The 18,558-nt window shown below is 33.5% G+C and overlaps 4 protein-coding genes across 7 annotated transcripts; 3 read left to right on the forward strand and 1 right to left on the reverse strand.

The window, feature by feature from the left end:
• Nucleotides 1–2,623: 2,623 nt before the first annotated feature.
• Nucleotides 2,624–6,854, forward strand: LOC113857534 (60S ribosomal protein L3). Of its 3 annotated transcripts, none has more exons than XM_027489533.1 (6): nucleotides 2,624–2,655; nucleotides 2,819–2,908; nucleotides 4,540–4,650; nucleotides 5,168–5,472; nucleotides 5,640–6,049; nucleotides 6,264–6,854. In XM_027489533.1, the coding sequence occupies exons 2-6, from the start codon at nucleotides 2,824–2,826 to the stop codon at nucleotides 6,520–6,522; spliced, it is 1,170 nt and encodes a 389-aa protein (XP_027345334.1). In that variant the 5' UTR covers nucleotides 2,624–2,655; nucleotides 2,819–2,823; the 3' UTR covers nucleotides 6,523–6,854. The 3 variants fall into 3 exon arrangements, with proteins under 3 accessions (XP_027345334.1, XP_027345333.1, XP_027345335.1); XM_027489532.1 differs by having other exon boundaries at nucleotides 2,628–2,655; nucleotides 2,815–2,908; nucleotides 6,264–6,792; XM_027489534.1 differs by having other exon boundaries at nucleotides 2,645–2,908; nucleotides 6,264–6,791.
• Nucleotides 6,855–8,364: 1,510 nt separating this feature from the next.
• LOC113858371 (pentatricopeptide repeat-containing protein At1g62260, mitochondrial) lies at nucleotides 8,365–12,733 on the forward strand. 2 transcript variants are annotated; one of them, XM_027490996.1, is made up of 6 exons: nucleotides 8,389–8,426; nucleotides 8,643–10,875; nucleotides 10,971–11,057; nucleotides 11,325–11,421; nucleotides 11,753–11,951; nucleotides 12,242–12,598. In XM_027490996.1, exon 2 carries the CDS (start codon nucleotides 8,695–8,697, stop codon nucleotides 10,654–10,656), a length of 1,962 nt encoding a protein of 653 aa, XP_027346797.1. In that variant the 5' UTR covers nucleotides 8,389–8,426; nucleotides 8,643–8,694; the 3' UTR covers nucleotides 10,657–10,875; nucleotides 10,971–11,057; nucleotides 11,325–11,421; nucleotides 11,753–11,951; nucleotides 12,242–12,598. The 2 variants fall into 2 exon arrangements, with proteins under 2 accessions (XP_027346796.1, XP_027346797.1); XM_027490995.1 differs by having other exon boundaries at nucleotides 8,365–10,875; nucleotides 11,753–12,064; nucleotides 12,242–12,733.
• LOC113859961 (60S ribosomal protein L3-1-like) lies at nucleotides 10,833–12,550 on the forward strand. Its single transcript, XM_027492608.1, has 5 exons — nucleotides 10,833–10,883; nucleotides 10,971–11,057; nucleotides 11,225–11,299; nucleotides 11,753–12,064; nucleotides 12,242–12,550. The coding sequence occupies exons 1-5, from the start codon at nucleotides 10,833–10,835 to the stop codon at nucleotides 12,548–12,550; spliced, it is 834 nt and encodes a 277-aa protein (XP_027348409.1).
• A 752-nt stretch (nucleotides 12,734–13,485) lies between the features above and the next one.
• LOC113857925 (SEC1 family transport protein SLY1) lies at nucleotides 13,486–17,206 on the reverse strand. Its single transcript, XM_027490236.1, has 2 exons — nucleotides 17,044–17,206; nucleotides 13,486–16,965 (listed from the first exon to the last, which is right to left on the reverse strand). Exons 1-2 carry the CDS (start codon nucleotides 17,204–17,206, stop codon nucleotides 15,134–15,136), a joined length of 1,995 nt encoding a protein of 664 aa, XP_027346037.1. The 3' UTR covers nucleotides 13,486–15,133.
• Nucleotides 17,207–18,558: the final 1,352 nt, after the last annotated feature.

The following is an 18,558-nucleotide window of genomic DNA, read 5'->3' on the forward strand; positions in this document are numbered from 1 at the left end:
ATCATTCGTTGTTAATAATAAATCTATCATTCCAAAAACATCAAATGGTACATCCCAACTACTTCTAAACATTGTTTGCTTAATAAAATCGTAGTATTTCTCAAAGACAGATTTATTTAAATCCTTTATTACAAGTTACATTTAGATAGTTATTAAAATAGGTAAGGGTTTTCCATTTTAAACTACCAAAGAGAGGTTAGGGTTTGGGATCAACTCTCCCTTACCTTGGAATGGAGACCCACCACAAAATCAATGGTAGAAACACTTCTTACACGAATTCTTGCCCTAAATACATAGAATAATCCATGAGAAATTAAGAAAGATGAAGAAAGAGTGAAAACCGAAAACCCTAACTTAAAATACTTACCTCCAAACGTTTCAAACACGATTCTAATCTTCAATCTAGGGCACAAACGACTCAATGAGCGATTTGATTGGTGAAAAAAGACTAGGGATTGAGAGAACCGACGAAAGAGAGAATAGAGGAAAATGAAAATACATTTTTTCTAACCCTAAACTCCTTAATTACACAAGGTGTCGCGACATTCTCGCTGCAGCGAGGTCTCGATACAGTGAAAATCTCAAAGAAAATTGCATTCTAATTTCTGCAAAATTTTGCTACAGCGAAATTGCACCCTCCATTGTCGTCCTCTCGCTGCAGCGAGAACGTAACAGTTTCACCCCTCTCTCCCAGTGTCTTCTCACTATAGCGAGAATTTTCTCGCTACAGCGAGAACATCACAGTTTTATACTTCTCATTCAGAGCCTTCTCACTATAGCGAGAACCTCCTACAGTTCACCTTTAGTTTATATTTCCAACCAACTTCAGTCAATCCAAGTCAACACTCACATACAATATATATATATATATATACACACACACACACACAAATCACTATGTACTTCCAATTAACAATACACATAATCTTATTAACAATAAAAAATATTATTATTAAATTCGGAGTGTTACAAACAACAAGAAGAATATAACACAAATAAAATTTGTCCTTCTTCAATAAAGTTGTCAAAGAAGAATAATTTTTTAATGAACTTTCTATAGTATCCAATAAGGTTAAGGAATCCTTTTAATTGTTTCAAATTTATAAAAGTAGGCCAATTCAAAATTACTTAAACTTTTGCGTGGTCCATAATCACTACATTAATTGAGATTATATATCCCAAATAACAAACTTATTGAAGACCAATGAAGCACTTAAATAATTTAGCAAACAACATATTTTTTCTACACGATCTACATCACTATTTTCAAATGATGCAAATAAGAGGACCAAAATAAGCCTTAAAATTATTGATTCATAATACTTTGAAATGTGCCAAGGACATCAGTAAGTCAATTAAACCGTGATAAATAAAGAATGAAAGTAAATCTTTGTGTATTATTATTTTATACGAGTTTTCTTACAAAGAGGTAGAGACTACTATATCAAATAGATATAGCAAAAAAAAAAAAAAAAACAAAATAACAAGTAAAGAGGTAAAAAGAAAATGAAAGAGAAAAAGCAAGATCAATATTTTTCATGCCTATTCCTATAATTATAAAATGCATGTATACTATTTTTTGCTTCACACATATGAGTTAATTATTTTGATTTTCTCAGACACTTTTCTATATCATGCAGATCATTTATCGACTAACTTACTACCTTGTCATTCTCATGTGCAACTTTGTGATTTCCCTCCATTACATTTTCTCCATTTTTACTTATGATAGATGATTTAATAAAACTTTTTTAAATGTAAGATATATCATTGACACTGTATCACAAAAAAAAATATTAAAAATATTACTAATGACTAGAGATGTTCACAAACATAAAATCAACTTAATGATAAATAAAAAATTAATAAAAAAATATGAGGTCTAGCATTGAAAATATTACAATATTATTGACAATAAAAAATAGATTTAATAAAGTAGATTAAAATTAACATATTTAACAAAATATCATTATGAATTAAATTACATATAATAAGCCATTCACTTACTATTTCTATAAAGTTGGTAAGTTAATTTTTTAACTATTTTTAAAATAAAGTATGATAAGATAATTATAAGAACAAAACAAGTTGTGAGTGAATTAAAGAAAACAAAAATAAATTACAATTCAAAGTTATAATTAAAAAAATTGTATATAAATTAATACAAAAAATTCTCATAAGATACAATTAATTAATTTTCATTTTTTCTTGAGATTTTTGATAGATAAACATATAATATAATTTTCATACCAAAATAGTAATCAAGGTCATAATGCATGTTACGATCTTATTAAAGCTAATACAAAACGACAAATGGGTGTTTAAATTTCAACCAAACGAAATTACATATTAAAAAGCAATTTTAAATAAAAGTTTAAATTTATAAATAACGCCATATATATACATACGTTTTTTTTTTCCCAAAGCAAGCAATAGATATTTTAGAGTCGTTAGAGACTTTTTTTTTTAATTTAAAAAGTATCATATATGGTTTTTGGGCCTGTTAGTTGGACATTTTGATCCATATACATTTATGCTATCCAAATCCATTTGTCTAGGGCAAAACAAGTGCGCCGCTGCGAGACCTTTATATAAAGGCAGTGGCAGTGTTCAATACATTTACCATTTCTTGTCACTGTCGTTCAGGCAAAGAAGGTATGTTCGCCCCCTTCGCCTCTTCTCTCTGCGGTTTAGATCCTGCGACGGATCTACAATAACTCGTCGTTTTCATGGTTTCATTTTAATATGGTTGATTCTCGATGCTTATATCTTTTAAGATTCATCATGTTAACGATTTTAGTTTTTTCATCTAAGGTAGAAAGGATGTCTCACCGAAAGTTCGAGCACCCTAGACATGGTTCCCTTGGCTTTCTCCCAAGGAAACGAGCTTCTCGTCACCGCGGAAAAGGTGAATCGGTTATTTATTTTGTTTCGTAATTCACTTCAATTTTGCTGCAGGATTTAACTGATATGTTGAAAACGATTTTGAGGAAAAGGATTTGATACTAAATTATAATGCGTTTCGAACTCCTTTTATGTGTTTCCGAACTTTTAAATGCATTTGTGGTTGCATGATCTTGTTATTGCCATTTCCTTGTCGTGAATGAAATTGCTTCTGGAAAGAACTGATTAATCAAGGCTGGAGTCTCAGAAACGGCTCTTCTAGCCAAAATCCTATTAAACGGTTTTTGGGAAGGAACACAAATGAGCTCGAGAATTGGCATTGATTTCGCCATAGGCCTTTGGTTTGGAAGCATTTCTTCATCACTATCTGGAATTCGTGATGCATGATTTATGTACCGCAACGTGTTGGTAAAATATTTTCATTGTGAGATCGGAGGCAATCTTTTGTGCGCCTAACTTTTTCTATTTGCAAATTTATTTAATTTTTTAGGAGTATCAATGTACTATGGAATAAGTTGCGTAACAGTTTGGGTATATTGCGTAATTTCATTAATGTGTGTTTCTGGGAGTATGCTCAACATAAAACTGGATGAAATTTGGCCTTAATCTAAGTACTGACCTATGTTTTCTCTTTTTAAAATTTTCATGCTAATGTTGAGGACTTCTGTGCGACCTTTTGTGGCAGTCATAAAGCATAACTACTTGTTAATTCAACCTTCTAGTATTTGATTGGAGTTTGAAGAGTGTACATATGTTGGTAGTACTGTGAAGAAGTGATTGTTTATCGTAATTTTCTCTTAACTAAGTTCCTTATGCTAGTGCTTTTTGTAAATTTTACCAATGACATGAATATATTTTTAACGCACTGCAGAAAGTGATGTTAGGACTAGTATTGTGGTGTTGAGTGACATAGTGGATTGAAATTCCGTGCTGTTATGATTGTATACCATTGTGTAAGAGGAATTTATGATCGTTTCTGTTTTTTAATTCTGTTTTTGTGTATTTGGAATGCAGGTACCGTATATTTTATATTCACTGCCATGTAATTAGATTTTCCCAGTAATGGGTTGTTTTTATTTCTTTTAATTAATTTGTGAAATTTGCTAATTTGACAAATAATATGACATAATGAAACGCAAAATTTCTACTTTTTATCCACTGTCAGTAAAGCATTTTTGTGGTTCTCATTAGCCCTCCCTCCCACTCTGAAATATGGTTAATGACTTGATAAACAAGTAAGACTTGTACATTATAAATGATCACCCTTATTTACTGTTTACTTCAGCAAAAGGGTAAGCAAACCACTTCAATCTTCTCTTGTTTCTTGATTGCTACCTGCTACAATATTTTGTTTCTGTGTTATTGTTCTTTTTAATTGCTCCTCTATCAGTGACCCATATACTACGAACATGGGACTGGTGGCTAATTTCAAATTTTGAAATATTATTAATTCCGCAGCATAAACACCTGTAACCCGAAAATGGCATGTTTTCTTTATACATAAATAGATCTTTTATGTGTTGCTGCTGCTTACTGTTGATCCATATAGTATTCCACCTTGTGGATTAGGTTTGGTTATTGACATTGTTGTGCTGTTCTAATTCCTTTGACATCTATTGTAATTTGAAACTGCAGTGAAAGCTTTCCCCAAAGATGATCCAAGTAAACCGTGCAGATTGACTGCCTTTTTGGGTTACAAGTCTGGGATGACCCACATTGTTAGAGAGGTTGAGAAACCTGGATCAAGTAAGCATGCTTTTTTTGTTAATACTCTGAACATTGGGTAGTAAAGGGTTTGCATGTAGTTGAATGTGGTTATGCTGGAAAAACAGGATTGATAAATCTGTTTAAAGATCTCCATTTTGATCTGATTCATCTGAATTGATGCTGTAATTTGCACTTACCTCTCTTGGATATTTCACTTTGACATAAGTGATATTTTTGCAATCTTTGGCCTTATTCCACATTCAAATGGAAAAAGATTTATTATTAGTATCCTCTATTTTCTATTTTGAATGTGAAGATGGTAAACAGGTATCCATGTTTAACAAGTCATAGTTGTCATATTTAGGAAAGTAACTTAAATTGCTAATCATTCATTCTTGCCTAGTCAATGATTCTAAATTTATGTGTCTGTTTCTAAATATTTTGGATTCCTTCTACAAATGACATGCTGATTTCTGGGTCTAATTTGTTTCCCACTGTGCCTTGATTTAATATTTCCTTGGTCACTGTATAACTTGTGACTTTTATGCTGTTATAGAACTTCACAAGAAAGAGACATGCGAAGCTGTTACTATCATTGAAACTCCTCCACTGGTTGTTGTTGGAGTGGTGGGATATGTGAAGACACCTCGTGGCCTTCGCACTCTGAATGCTGTTTGGGCGCAGCATCTAAGTGAGGAAGTTAAAAGACGTTTCTACAAGAATTGGAGCAAATCTAAGAAAAAGGCTTTCACCAAGTACACAAAGAAATATGAAACTGAGGAAGGAAAGAAAGACATTGAATCTCAACTTGAGAAGTTGAAGAAATATGCAACTGTCATTCGTGTTCTGGTTCATACTCAGGTAACTATGTGTTCCCATTAGATTTTATTTTGTTGTCTTACAATTTCATAACTATTTTTAAACAATCTATATTCTCTACTAATTTTTTGAGCTGTTCCTCCACAAGTCTTGTTGCTTGAGGCTGTGATCAATTTTGTAATGTTATCATCTTGTTTTATTTTCTGAAGATAAGGAAGTTGAAGGGTCTAAAACAGAAGAAAGCACATTTGATGGAGATTCAAGTCAATGGTGGGACCATAGCACAGAAAGTGGACTTTGCATATGGCTTCTTTGAGAAACAAATCCCAGTGGATGCAGTTTTCCAGAAGGATGAGATGATAGACATCATTGGTGTGACCAAGGGTAAAGGTTATGAAGGTGTTGTAACTCGATGGGGTGTCACTCGCCTTCCACGCAAGACCCACAGAGGCTTAAGGAAGGTTGCTTGTATTGGTGCTTGGCATCCTGCACGTGTTTCTTTCACTGTTGCCAGAGCTGGTCAGAATGGATATCATCACCGAACTGAGTTGAATAAAAAGATTTACAAGGTTGGCAAGTCAGGTCTAGAGTCACATTCAGCCATCACTGAATTTGACAGGTATAGTAGTCTTACCTTTGTTGTGACTGGTATTGTTGGATATTCTAGGCTTGAGCATTTGCTTTTTGCTTGGCCATTAGTTCATGTAGATAATTAAAATGTAATGAAATCACCAAGTTACATATTGGCAGGGCTATTAAAAGTCTTGTATTTTGTGTTGCAATTCTTTATACATTTTTTTCATCATGTATGCTAACTTTTGCTATTAATATAGGACGGAGAAGGATATCACTCCTATGGGTGGATTCCCTCACTATGGAGTTGTAAAGGATGATTATATTATGGTCAAAGGATGCTGTGTTGGACCCAAGAAACGAGTTATCACACTTAGGCAGTCCCTACTCAAGCAGACATCTCGAGTAGCTCTTGAAGAGATCAAACTAAAGTTCATTGACACCTCGTCTAAGTTTGGACATGGGCGCTTCCAGACCACGCAGGAAAAGCAGAAGTTTTATGGTCGGTTGAAGGCGTAATTTTTAATTTTGCTTGCCAGCAACATTTGCAATAAAAATTTTTGCAGCAAAATAAGTCTTTTAGTGGCTTCTCTTTCGATTTATCTATGGTGATATTTCTCACCGAGAGTAGTACTGTATTTATTGTTTATGCTAGGTGCTTGTAACCTCTCTACTGTTTTTTATGGTTGTGGATATTTGCGGTCTTTTATTTCAATCTTGTGGACTTCTGGACGATAAAGGAATAGCCGAAAGTTAATGCTTTTTAATTTTCACATTCTGATTTTATTTTATTTGCTGTGTCTTGAATGCATAAAAACTGGAAGTTGACTGGAATGCACGCTTGATTTTAGTAATCAGAGGTTTTTAATATGCGACATTCAGTTTCTACTTTGTTCTTACATTTCAATCAAGATATAACATAATATAGTATTTTTATAATTATGAAAGTAAATATTAAAGACACAAGAAAGTGCCTTGTCAAAAATTAGTTTTGTGCAATATTTCTTATAATTAAAGATGTCATGTTAATAATTTTTTCTTAATTGTTTCATGAGCTTATATGATTACTTAAAATGAAATAAAAAGTAGGTAGCATTTTTTTCGTACTTATAAGATAAAAAAATTAAATAAAATATATGCTACGTAAACAATAGCATCATATTCTGTTCAGTTTAATTGTCAATCAATATTATGTTTATACTGAAGCAAATAAATAATTTTCGTCAAAATTAATACTTTGGAATTTTAATTTTTTATTTATTCTTGCAATTCTTTTTATCTTTATTTTGGTTCTAATTTAACTTTAGATTAAATAGGTTTTCTTTTAACTATATTTAGAATTTGTATATAATTTTGTCTTGAATAAAATAATAAAATTAAAAGATTATATTATAAATTATATATGTTTTTACAAATAAAATACAATTAATTTATGTAAAATTAAATTATTTATTCTATGAAGTAATATATACAAACACTTTAATCACTATTATTGTCTCCTTTAGCATCATTATTATTATTTTTAATTATTAAAATTTAAAAGCTCAATAAAATTAAAAATTACTAATTACTTATATAAATTTATATGAAGAAATTGAAGAAAGAGAACTAAATAAAAATTATAATCATCATTTTGATAAAAAAAAATGTAATTACATTTATTAGTCTCTTCAAAAGTATAAGAAAAACAAATAAATTTATAAAATTTGAAAAAAAATTATAATTTTATCAATAAAAGATTTAAGTCAATCGTATTTATCACTGCTGAAATTAATCAAATACATAAAATAAGCTTTGAATATTTTTATAGTGACTCTTTCATATTTAATATAAGGTAGGCCCATCAAGAGGCTCCTATTTTTTTTTTTCTCTTTAATTGAAGTGAAACAGTGATTAATGAAAAATGTTTTATTTAAAATTTAAAAAATTTTGAACAAAAAATTTAAAAGAATCTAATTAAAATAAAATTTAAAGTTAAAAAATTAAAATATAGTAAATAAGTTAAAAGGTTAAATTAAAATAAAAAATAAAATTAAGACTAAAATATCACTTTTATCCTAATTTTATTAATAGATTTTCTAATGTATTTTTAAAAGTAAGTTATAAAAATATATAAAATATATTTTATTGAAAGTCACACGATTTAATATACTAAAAATATTAAATATTATAATTTGTAATAAAAATTATTATTTATTCATATTTTATTTTATTTACATTAAAATTATTATAAATTTACCTTTTATAGCAACGATGATGCTAAAATTTATTTTTAATAAATAAAAATATCATTAAAAAATAAAAATACTTTTTTAATATATTAAAATAAAAATGATTAAAATAACATCTAAAATGAGTCACTTTTTTCGACCTTCATTTGTACGGATTGCATTCTACGTGTGGCGTTTGTTTCTCGCGCGCAGGTTTCTTTCAATTCATCGTCGTTGCTATGTATGAGATGCTGAATTGCTGGGTTTTTTTTCACTTGAATGCGTTCACATTATTAATCTTTTCGTGAAATTTGTCGTTGCTTGATACACACGATTTTCCTTTTGTAACTTTCTATTGGTCCAATCAAATTTGGAGGCAGAGCAGAACCTCTTGGGTTTGATCACGCGTAGACACTTGTTTAAACGCAGGGCTGAAACGGTGGTCGTTTACTTGCTAACGCTGAGGGACCAGAGAGACAGTATGGGAACTCTATACGGCATTTTAACGAAACTGAGGATGAGTAACGCATTCCAATTACCTCGTATCCACTGTTGTCGTCGCTTAACTTCTGTAACTGATCTCTATAACTCGTCACAGATACTGCTCCAATCCAACAAAATGATTTCCCTTTTGATTCGAGATGGTAGATTCAGCGAAGCGAGGGCACTCTTCGATTCCATGAAGCACCGAAACACCGTAACTTGGAACTCCATGATTAGTGGCTACGTGAAACGCCGAGAGATTGCTAAGGCACGCAAACTGTTTGACCAAATGCCTCAAAAAGATATTGTGTCGTGGAACCTCATTGTATCGGGATACTTCTCGTGCAGTGGAAGAAGGTTTGTCGAGGAAGGAAGAAATCTGTTTGATCAAATGCCCCAAAGAGATTGCGTCTCTTGGAACACGGTCATCAGTGGGTACGCTAAGAATGGTAAAATGGACCAGGCTTTGAAGCTCTTCAACGACATGCCGCAACCGAATGTTGTGTCCTCCAATGCTGTGATCTCTGGGTTCTTGTTGAATGGCGATGTGGACTCCGCGGTTGGTTTTTTCAAGATGATGCCTGAGCGTGATTCCGCCTCTCTCAGTGCTCTTATATCGGGGCTTGTTAGAAATGGTGAGTTGGATATGGCTGCTAGTATTCTGCTTGAATGTGGGAATGAGGATGATGAGAAAGATGATTTGGTGTATGCTTATAACACCTTGATTGCGGGTTATGGCCAGAGAGGAGAGGTGGATGAAGCTCGGCGTATTTTTGATGGAATACCGAATGGTCAAGGTGATGGTAAGGAGGGTCGAAGGAGATTCAGACGAAATGTGGTCTCATGGAATTCGATGATGATGTGCTATGTGAAAGCAGGAGACATTCTTTCTGCAAGGGAACTCTTTGATAGGATGATGGAGCGGGATACTTGTTCCTGGAACACCATGATCAGTGGCTATATTCAAATCTCTGACATGGAAGAGGCTTCAAAGCTTTTCAGGAAAATGCCAAGTCCTGATGCACTTTCATGGAATTCTATAATATCTGGGTTTGCACAGATTGGTGATTTGAAACTTGCAAAAGATTTCTTTGAGAGAATGCCCTACAAAAATCTGATCTCATGGAACTCGATAATAGCTGGCTATGAGAAAAATGAAGACTATAAGGGTGCTATTAAGCTATTTTCTCAGATGCAACTTGAGGGAGAGAGGCCAGATAGACACACTTTATCTTCAGTTCTCAGTGTGTGTACTGGGTTGGTGGATCTTTACCTTGGTAAGCAGATACATCAGCTTGTCACTAAGACTGTTCTTCCAGATTCGCCAATAAATAATTCCCTTATTACCATGTACTCGAGATGTGGGGCAATAGTTGATGCATGCACTGTATTTAATGAGATAAAGCTTTATAAGGATGTGATCACTTGGAATGCAATGATTGGAGGCTATGCATCTCATGGCTTAGCTGAAGAGGCCCTAGAGCTTTTCAAACTTATGAAAAGGCTCAAAATTCACCCTACATATATAACCTTTATTTCAGTTTTGAATGCATGTGCCCATGTGGGATTAGTTGAAGAAGGGAGAAGGCAATTTGAATCCATGATTAATGACTATAGTATTGAGCCACGGGTTGAGCACTTTGCCTCCCTTGTGGACATCTTGGGACGGCAGGGGCAGCTCCAGGAAGCTATGGATTTGATAAAAACCATGCCATTTAAACCAGATAAGGCTGTGTGGGGTGCATTGCTAGGTGCTTGTAGAATTCATAATGAAGTAGAATTGGCCCAAGTAGCAGCTGAAGCTTTGATCAGTCTTGAACCAGCAAGTTCAGCTCCTTATGTGTTGTTATATAATATGTATGCTAATTTGGAACAATGGGATGATGCTGAGAGAGTGAGAGTGTTGATGGAAGAAAAGAATGTCAAGAAGCAAGCAGGGTATAGTTGGGTGGATTCTTGATTCTTCTGATTGCCAACGAGAATTTTGCTGTTGTAGAATGAATGACTTCAATTGGCAATAGATATCAGATTTTGCCATTGTTAGAGATGCTCACATTCAACTTAACCATGCTATTACTGACAAATAGGAAAAATGATATTGACTGGTTAAGGTAACATTGTAAATGTTGGTTTGACATGGAAGAAATCGTTTTTCTTCTGTTCTGGCAAACATTTGGAGGTAAGAAAGTAGTTGTTGTTTCTTATTCTTGGATGGTTGTAGCATTTAGACAACTGTCGTAAATCTTGTAACTCATTTCATGCTTCCTTTAATAGATCAATTTGCTGGTGTCAACACTACGTGAATTCAACCTTGGATGGCTGGAAGATTGGTATTTTTGCGGTTTGTCAATTGCTCCTCAAGTAAATATATTTTTTGAGATAAGCATCTATTTGTGTGTGTGTGTGTGAGAGAACTTATGCATGGAATCTTTCAAATTCTGAAAACAAAACATTCAGCAGCTGAGCCACCTGCACTCAGAAAATGGCATGTTTTCTTTGTGCATGAATAGATCTTTTATGTGTGATAGTGTTTCCTGATGCTTACTGTTTATCCATATAGTATTCCACCTTGTGGATTAGGTTTGGTTATTGATATTGTTGTTGTATGTGGTTGTGTTTGAAAAACAGGATTGATAAATCTGTGTAAAGGTTTCCGTCTGTGAGCTGATTCATCTGAATTGGTGCTGTTATGTGCACTGACCTCTCTTGGATATTTCACTTTGACGTATGTCAGCGTTATTTTTGCAATCTCTTGTCTTATTCCACATTCAAATTGATAAAGCTTTATCATTAGTATCTTCTATATTTTCTGTTTTGAATGTGAAGATGGTAAACAGTTATCCATGTTTAATAAGTCATAGTTGTAATATTTAGGAAAGCAACTTAAATTGCTAATCTTTCTTGCGTAGTCAATGATTCCAAATTTATGTATCCGTATCTAAAATATTTTGGATTCCTTCTACAAATTAAATGTCTGGATCTAATTTTTTTCCCACTGTGTTCCCGTTTAATATGTCCTTGGTCACTGTGTAACTTGTGACTTTATGCTGTTATAGAACTTTCACAAGAAAGAGATATGCGAAGCTGTTACTATCATTGAAACTCGTCCTTTGGTTGTTGTTGGAGTGGTGGGATATGCGAAGACTCCTTGTGGCCTTTGTACTGTGCATGCTGTTTGGGCTCAGCATCTAAGAGAGGAAGTTAAAAGACGTTTCTACCAGAACTGGTGCAAATATAAGAAAAGGCTTTCCCCAGGTATACGAAAAAATAAAAAGAAAGAAACTGAGGAAGGAAAGAAAGACATTGAATCTCAACTTGGGAAGTTGAAGAAATATGCAACTTACATTCGTGTTCTGGCTCATACTCATGTAAATACGTGTTCCCATTATATTTTATTTAGTTTGTAGTTCAATTTCATAACTATTTTTAAGCAATTTATATTCTTTACTAATTTTTTGAGCTGTTCCCCCATGAGTATTCTTGCTGGACATGCAAGCGGCTGTGATCAATTTTGTAATGTTATCATCTTGTTTTATTTTCTGAAGATAAGGAAGTTGAAGGGTCTAAAGCCGAGGAAGGCACATTTGATGGAGATTCAAGTCAATGTTGGGACAGTAGCACAGAAAGTGAACTTTGCATATGGCTTCTTTGAGAAGCATATCCCAGTGGATGCAGTTTTCCAAAAGGATGAGATGATAGACATCATTGGTGTGACCAAGGGTAAGGGTTATGAAGGTGTCGTAACTCGATGGGGTGTCACTTGCCTTCAACGCAAGACCCACAAAGCTTTAAGGAAGGTTGCTTGTATTGGTGCTTATCATGCCAGAGCTGGTCAGAATGGATATCATAAGTAGGATTTATTATTAACAAAAACATTTGACAGTACAACAAAGCTTAAGTTTACTCAATATTTCTTCCTGTATTTAGTCAGAGGCAGCCTTTACTGAAATTATTTCTACCAATAGACGAATATTTAGAAGCTGAGGTAACTTTGAAGTTGCTTTAACAACTAATATATAACTGAAAAAGCCTTGTGTGTGAAATTTATAACTTGTTAAGGTTAGTAACCAACACACTTAATTTGTTACATTGTGTATAAATTGGAGACCCAACTGATCATAGATATCTGTGCAGAAATAGCTGTTTTGTCATTGGCAACTTTGATTCTCTCAATGCAACTTTATTTTTGGATCAAGGGTTTTGCTAAACCAGTGTTTAAGAGACAGTTTAAGGAATCAAAATATAAAAACTTTTTATTGAAAATTATATTAGGAATGTATTGGAAATACGGTATATGTGCATTAATGACATTTTTAATATATTTTTATTCTTTAAACAATGCACTTAGGGTACTGGTTAATATTTTAATTAAGGACTTTGCAACTTACTCAAGTTGACAGGGACTACAAGTTTGCTTAGAGTTCTATGAAGCTGAACATAAATCAAGAATATTCAACGTGAACTTGTCTCCAAAGTAAGCATGTAATGTTTACCCTCAATTTAATTTAAAGAGCATTAAAATCTTAGTGAACTAAAATTTAAGTTGGATACTAAAATATTCCTATAAACTTGATTGCGCATCTATTTGGATGCCGCTAGAGCATATAGACGAGCTTAATGTAGAATTACAGATGCAAAGTCGCCTGAAACAGGTGGTTGTAGAGCTGGCAAAATCATTTGAATTCATGAATGATGGCCATGGGAAAACATTATCTGGATGCAATAACAGTAATACATGAAATTCCTTGCAGATTTGAATTAGTCTTAATGCATTCGGTTCATAGAAATGCTTTCTATTTTTATTTTATCTTCTCGCTAATAATTATAAAAATGTTACATTGTCTTCACCTTGTATCTTGTTCACTAAGATTTAGGCAAGAAATGATAAAAATATTCATGGGAAATACAAAGAATATATATAAATACAGTATGCCCTAATCTTTTAATCTGCATTTTTCTGTTTAAGGCCTAGAAATTCTTCCTCAGCCAGGCTTGGGCAGAATAGCAGAGCAAATAAATTTGCTCGTAGTAATTCTGGTCTCTGAGAAAAATTAATAAATGCATTAGAAATGCACTTGCTATTGTAAGTACTAGCGCCGAGGTATTGACGATAGTTTTCAAATATCACAAAATAGAATGGGATAGGATAAGATAAAATGCAATAGAAACAAAGACAAGAAAACAGATTTCGTACTCTCTACGGTCAAATCAAACCCTTTCATTAATAAAGCATCACACTCTTCTTAGGCAAATTGGCCTATGATTATATGTAATCTGTATTATTAGATAAGTTATATTTTTTTAAGCAAACCCGATGGCAAAATTTGATCTTGCATTGCTGCATTTGATACGGCGGGTGTTTATGGTTTTTCTCGGAATGCTGAAACAAATTCTTAATTAGATGTAATTGTTAGGGGGCTTTCTACCCCATATCAATTTTCAGAAAGTTTTATTATTAAGATTGTACAAAAAATTGATTCATAGATATTTAAGCTAAATTTTTAGATCAGTATCATGACCATGTGACTCTTAAGTGTGCTTATAGCTACTGTTGTATGCAAGCCACTCATAAATATCATGAAGGCGTATGACAGCATTCCTGCTGAACATTTCATACACAAACTCAATGTTTACAAACTTTTCAGTTTTTTCCTTAGCTTAGTGCCTCTTGCTAGAAAGGGAACAGTTCATAACTGACAATAACCTTCAAATAAAAAAGAAAGTTCATTTATAATTTTATGGGTGGGACTGAGATTAAGTTATGATTTAACCACAATGCACTAAACACATACCGAATACGACCTTGGTACTAGTCAATTTCAAAGGCAAAACTCTGGTCCTTATAGAATAATCTTATCTCATGCTTTCGGTACCCCAAAGCTAGTCGTATGGTTAATAGGATGATGAATTGAAGTCATCGGGTAACAGAATTTAGAAAATTATAAACAAGATAAAAATAATAAGCCTTGATAATAAACATAACTTAATGACCAGAGTTAATTGCATACTGATAATTTAGGATTTAGGTAGTACTCAATCTAAACCCGACGCTTAAAGAATGGTTGAAAGACAAGCAGAATATATCCAATTGCAGAAACGTGCACTGATTAATACATGATGATTTTCGATGACCGAAACATCTATAGAATGAAAATAAAGCATATAAGGCACATCATGCTTTTCAAAGAACTTTTCACTACAATGAAGATAAAGCATATACGACTATACTACAGGAAGCTACAAAGCAAGAAACAGTCCCCTTGCTTTATAATCAAGAAGGCACTATAAGGCACAAAATCCTTCATCTTTTCTAGACAATGAACATCAAAAGCAGATTGAATTTGCCTGTGTTACCTCGATGTCTGAAAGTTTTCCTTTGTATATTAAAGAATAATTTGGCAAACTGAAATGTGAAATGTATTACATCCACATCTGAACTACTGAGTTGAGGTAGAAGCAACGTTACCCAAACCCATCTTCTGCCCCAACAATGTAAGCTGATCTACAAAGTCAACTCCGGTTAGAATTTCTGTTGTTCCATATATAATATGCTTGGCAGGCTGCTGATGTTGGGCGAGCTCTTGCAGACTGCAATATTCCACATAATTACCGCCACCAATCATGAATACAATTGCTTCTTTAAATGGCCCTTTCAAATGGCTGCTACTAGCTCCTGAACCAGACTTGGGAGCACGGGGATCAAAGGAGAGGTATGAATCTGTTTCAGGATTTGGCCTCCCTTCAACCAAGGCTTCAACTGTCCTTGCCAATGCTAGCTGCCTATCATTGGATAAAAGATTTTTCACACCAGCTGTCACTGCACTAATTGACTGACCATAGAGCTTCTCAGCCCAATCTACAATATTACTTCTGCTGGCAGAGTTTGCCGAAGCCAATGAAACATTCAATGACTTGATCTTTTTCACATACTGAAAAGCAGCAGTATCAACCTCGGACTCTCTCAGCGCCGCTTCCACAGCTTCAACTTCTGACTGATTAATGCTTTCAGAAGAAATAAGATAAATGATGGCAAAGCGAAGCTTATCCATCTTTGTTCCCTTCCCTCTGAGCACACCAAGGAGCTCATTCCTCTCAATGCCCCCTCTAACCATCATGTCATTCTCCTTCTTCGCATATGAATCAAGTGATCTCTCCTTAATCTCACCCAACAATGTAGTAGCAATGTTGGTGTGCTTATCAATCACCTGCTTCCTCTCAGTCAGCTCAGGCAGAGAGTTCACAGCATTCATCAAATGCTTCGTGTTACCAATCAAATCTGTTCCATCAAACTCTGCGCCGTGAGTTCCACCAGTCCTCTTATTCACCTCATCCACATCCTTCTTATACTTATTCAGCTGCGTCTCAATCTCCACTGCAACCTCTGGGAATTCCAGCGATCCATTCGCAAGCCAAAACGAGTCAGAACTATCCAACTCATAAGATCTCATCCCACCTTTCTCCCCCTGCACACTCAACCTATTCAGCTTCAAACCAAGCACATCATGGACAAGCGGCCGGTACCGAAAATCATGCTGAATGGCAACCGGCAACTCGAAATTCCTATCAAATATACACAACACCGGGCGCTGAAACGAGCTCACAAAGTTTCCACCCTCAGTAAACAAATTGTTCTTAGACAACAAATGATCACGAATTCGTTGATCCAACGCAGAAGCAACCATCTCAGCAGGGCCACCACGGGGACACCTAATAACAGGCACAACAGCAAGAGTAGCCAAAACACAAAACAACCCACCAACGATCTTCTCAACAAGCTCCTCAATTTCACGGTCCCCAGCAGAAGGATCATTAAGCTGAACATAACAAGAATTGTGGGCCAAGGAAAAGAGGTTATCTTCGAGAGTCACAAACTCTAGGTACTGATCATGGACCTTGGAAATGCGGCTAATTGAATCAGAATTTAAGGTTCCAGTGGCGAGATCTTCAAGGAGGGGGCGAGGGATAGAGGTTGAGAAATTGAGATGTAAACTCTGGTACAGCGATCGAGAAGCATCGGAAACGATTCGTTGGACGTTGGACTGGTTAGGTTGAACGAAGTAAACGGCGGGAACGTCGTGAACGGGTTTGCGATCCTTGTCGATGAGGAAGTAGAGAGTGACACCGTGTTTGCGAAGGTCCTTGACGTGGATCAATGGGGAGAGAATGTTCTGGCAGAACTTGTCGTATATCAGTATCTTGTACACTTCTTCGTTCGCCGTTCCCGTCGAGTTGATGGGTTGGTTCAGGTTCAGCATTCGAGCGATGCATTCTGAATCAGTAAACGAAGATCGTTAATATAAACCAAAACGATGTTTCGTTTATGAAATTGCAAGAGATAGAGAGTTACCTGTTTGTTTCTGACGAAGATTGAGAGACATGGTTGTGTAGTGCAAGGGATGGAGAATTGGGAATGGGGTAATGCTGCTGAATGAGTTTGGTTGAGGTAGATCCAAATAGGGTTTCTGTTTCAGATCTACACATTGCACCTTGTGTGCATCTATTGTAGTCATTTTTTTTTTTAATTTTACTTAACTGAAATTGTAATTCCATTTTCGTTGGAAATTTCATGTCTTTTTTTTTTATTTTGTTTTAAAATATCATTACGGACAGAATTTTTTTTTGTTAGAAAAAACTTTGTAAGGAAAATATTGATAATTATTTGCCTAAAAATTGTATGGAGAAGTATTTAAATTTAAACTTGAGGAAACAGTTGTTAAGACAATCAACTTTAAATTAATATTTTATTAAATCAACGCATTCGATTTTAATTTTTTCTTATTTGGTTTTTAAACTCTAATTATTATTATAAGAAGTCATCCTTTGACAAAGTGTTTATCATATTTTTTTTTATTAAATTTCAATTAATCAATCGTTAAATTAGTCTAAAAATGAATTAAATATATTAAAACCTATTTACTTTGAAAAATATTTTTAATTAAAAATAACATTATTTTTATTTCCAAATAATTATATAAATAATATTTTTTGTTTATATTTATCTATAAAAATGGAAATAAATAAAAATAGAGTGATATTTTTAAAATTAAATGAAAAAATAAAACAAAACATCAAATAAACAAGTCCTTAAATTTCAAAAGATAGAAGTTACTCCCAAACTCTGCATTCACTGACAAAATTTGTCTACATGTTACGTATTATTGAAAGCTAATAAAAGTAGAAATGTCAGGTTGAGAGCATATTTGACAAAAAAACAAAAATATTCTTCCTCTTTCCTAACTGTTTAGGCTTCTAAAATTCATATTTTGTTTATTTAAAATGATTTAAAAGGAGAAGTGGTTTGACAAACAAGGAAAAATGGAAAGAAAGAGAGAAATGTAATATATATATTACTCATGCAAAATAAAACAAAAATTATATTTTATTCATTATAAGATTAAAAATTGCCTTTATAGAGAGAATTCAGTTTTTCTTTTCTTTTCTTTTTCCTTTTACTTCTCTTGACTTAAACACCATATACATGAATTTACTAATTTTTTCTTCTCTCCTATTTCTTTCGGTGCATATTCTTTTTTCTCTGTTTTTTACGTTCTAACATTGCCTTGCTTTCTTTCCTCCTTATATTTTTTGAAATAAAAATATAAAAGCACATATATTAAAATGGTTGGAAAAGTAAGGATTTTTTTTTCAAATATACTGACTCATTTAAAGTAATGAAGTGAGTGTAGATATGTTCATTAAGATTAGATTCAACAATCAACTTACAAAGTTATCTATCCAGACCATATTTTATAATGATGAAGTGTGTATACATATAAAAGAGTTCACAATAAAATATGATAAAAAAACAAAGTATCACATTTTTTTTTTTGTCAACAACAGAGTATAACATGATGAAGTTAAC

The sequence above is a fragment of the Abrus precatorius genome, unplaced genomic scaffold, assembly GCF_003935025.1.
Source record: "Abrus precatorius isolate BTA unplaced genomic scaffold, Abrus_2018 Scaffold2, whole genome shotgun sequence".
NCBI classification, from domain to species: Eukaryota; Viridiplantae; Streptophyta; class Magnoliopsida; order Fabales; family Fabaceae; genus Abrus; species Abrus precatorius.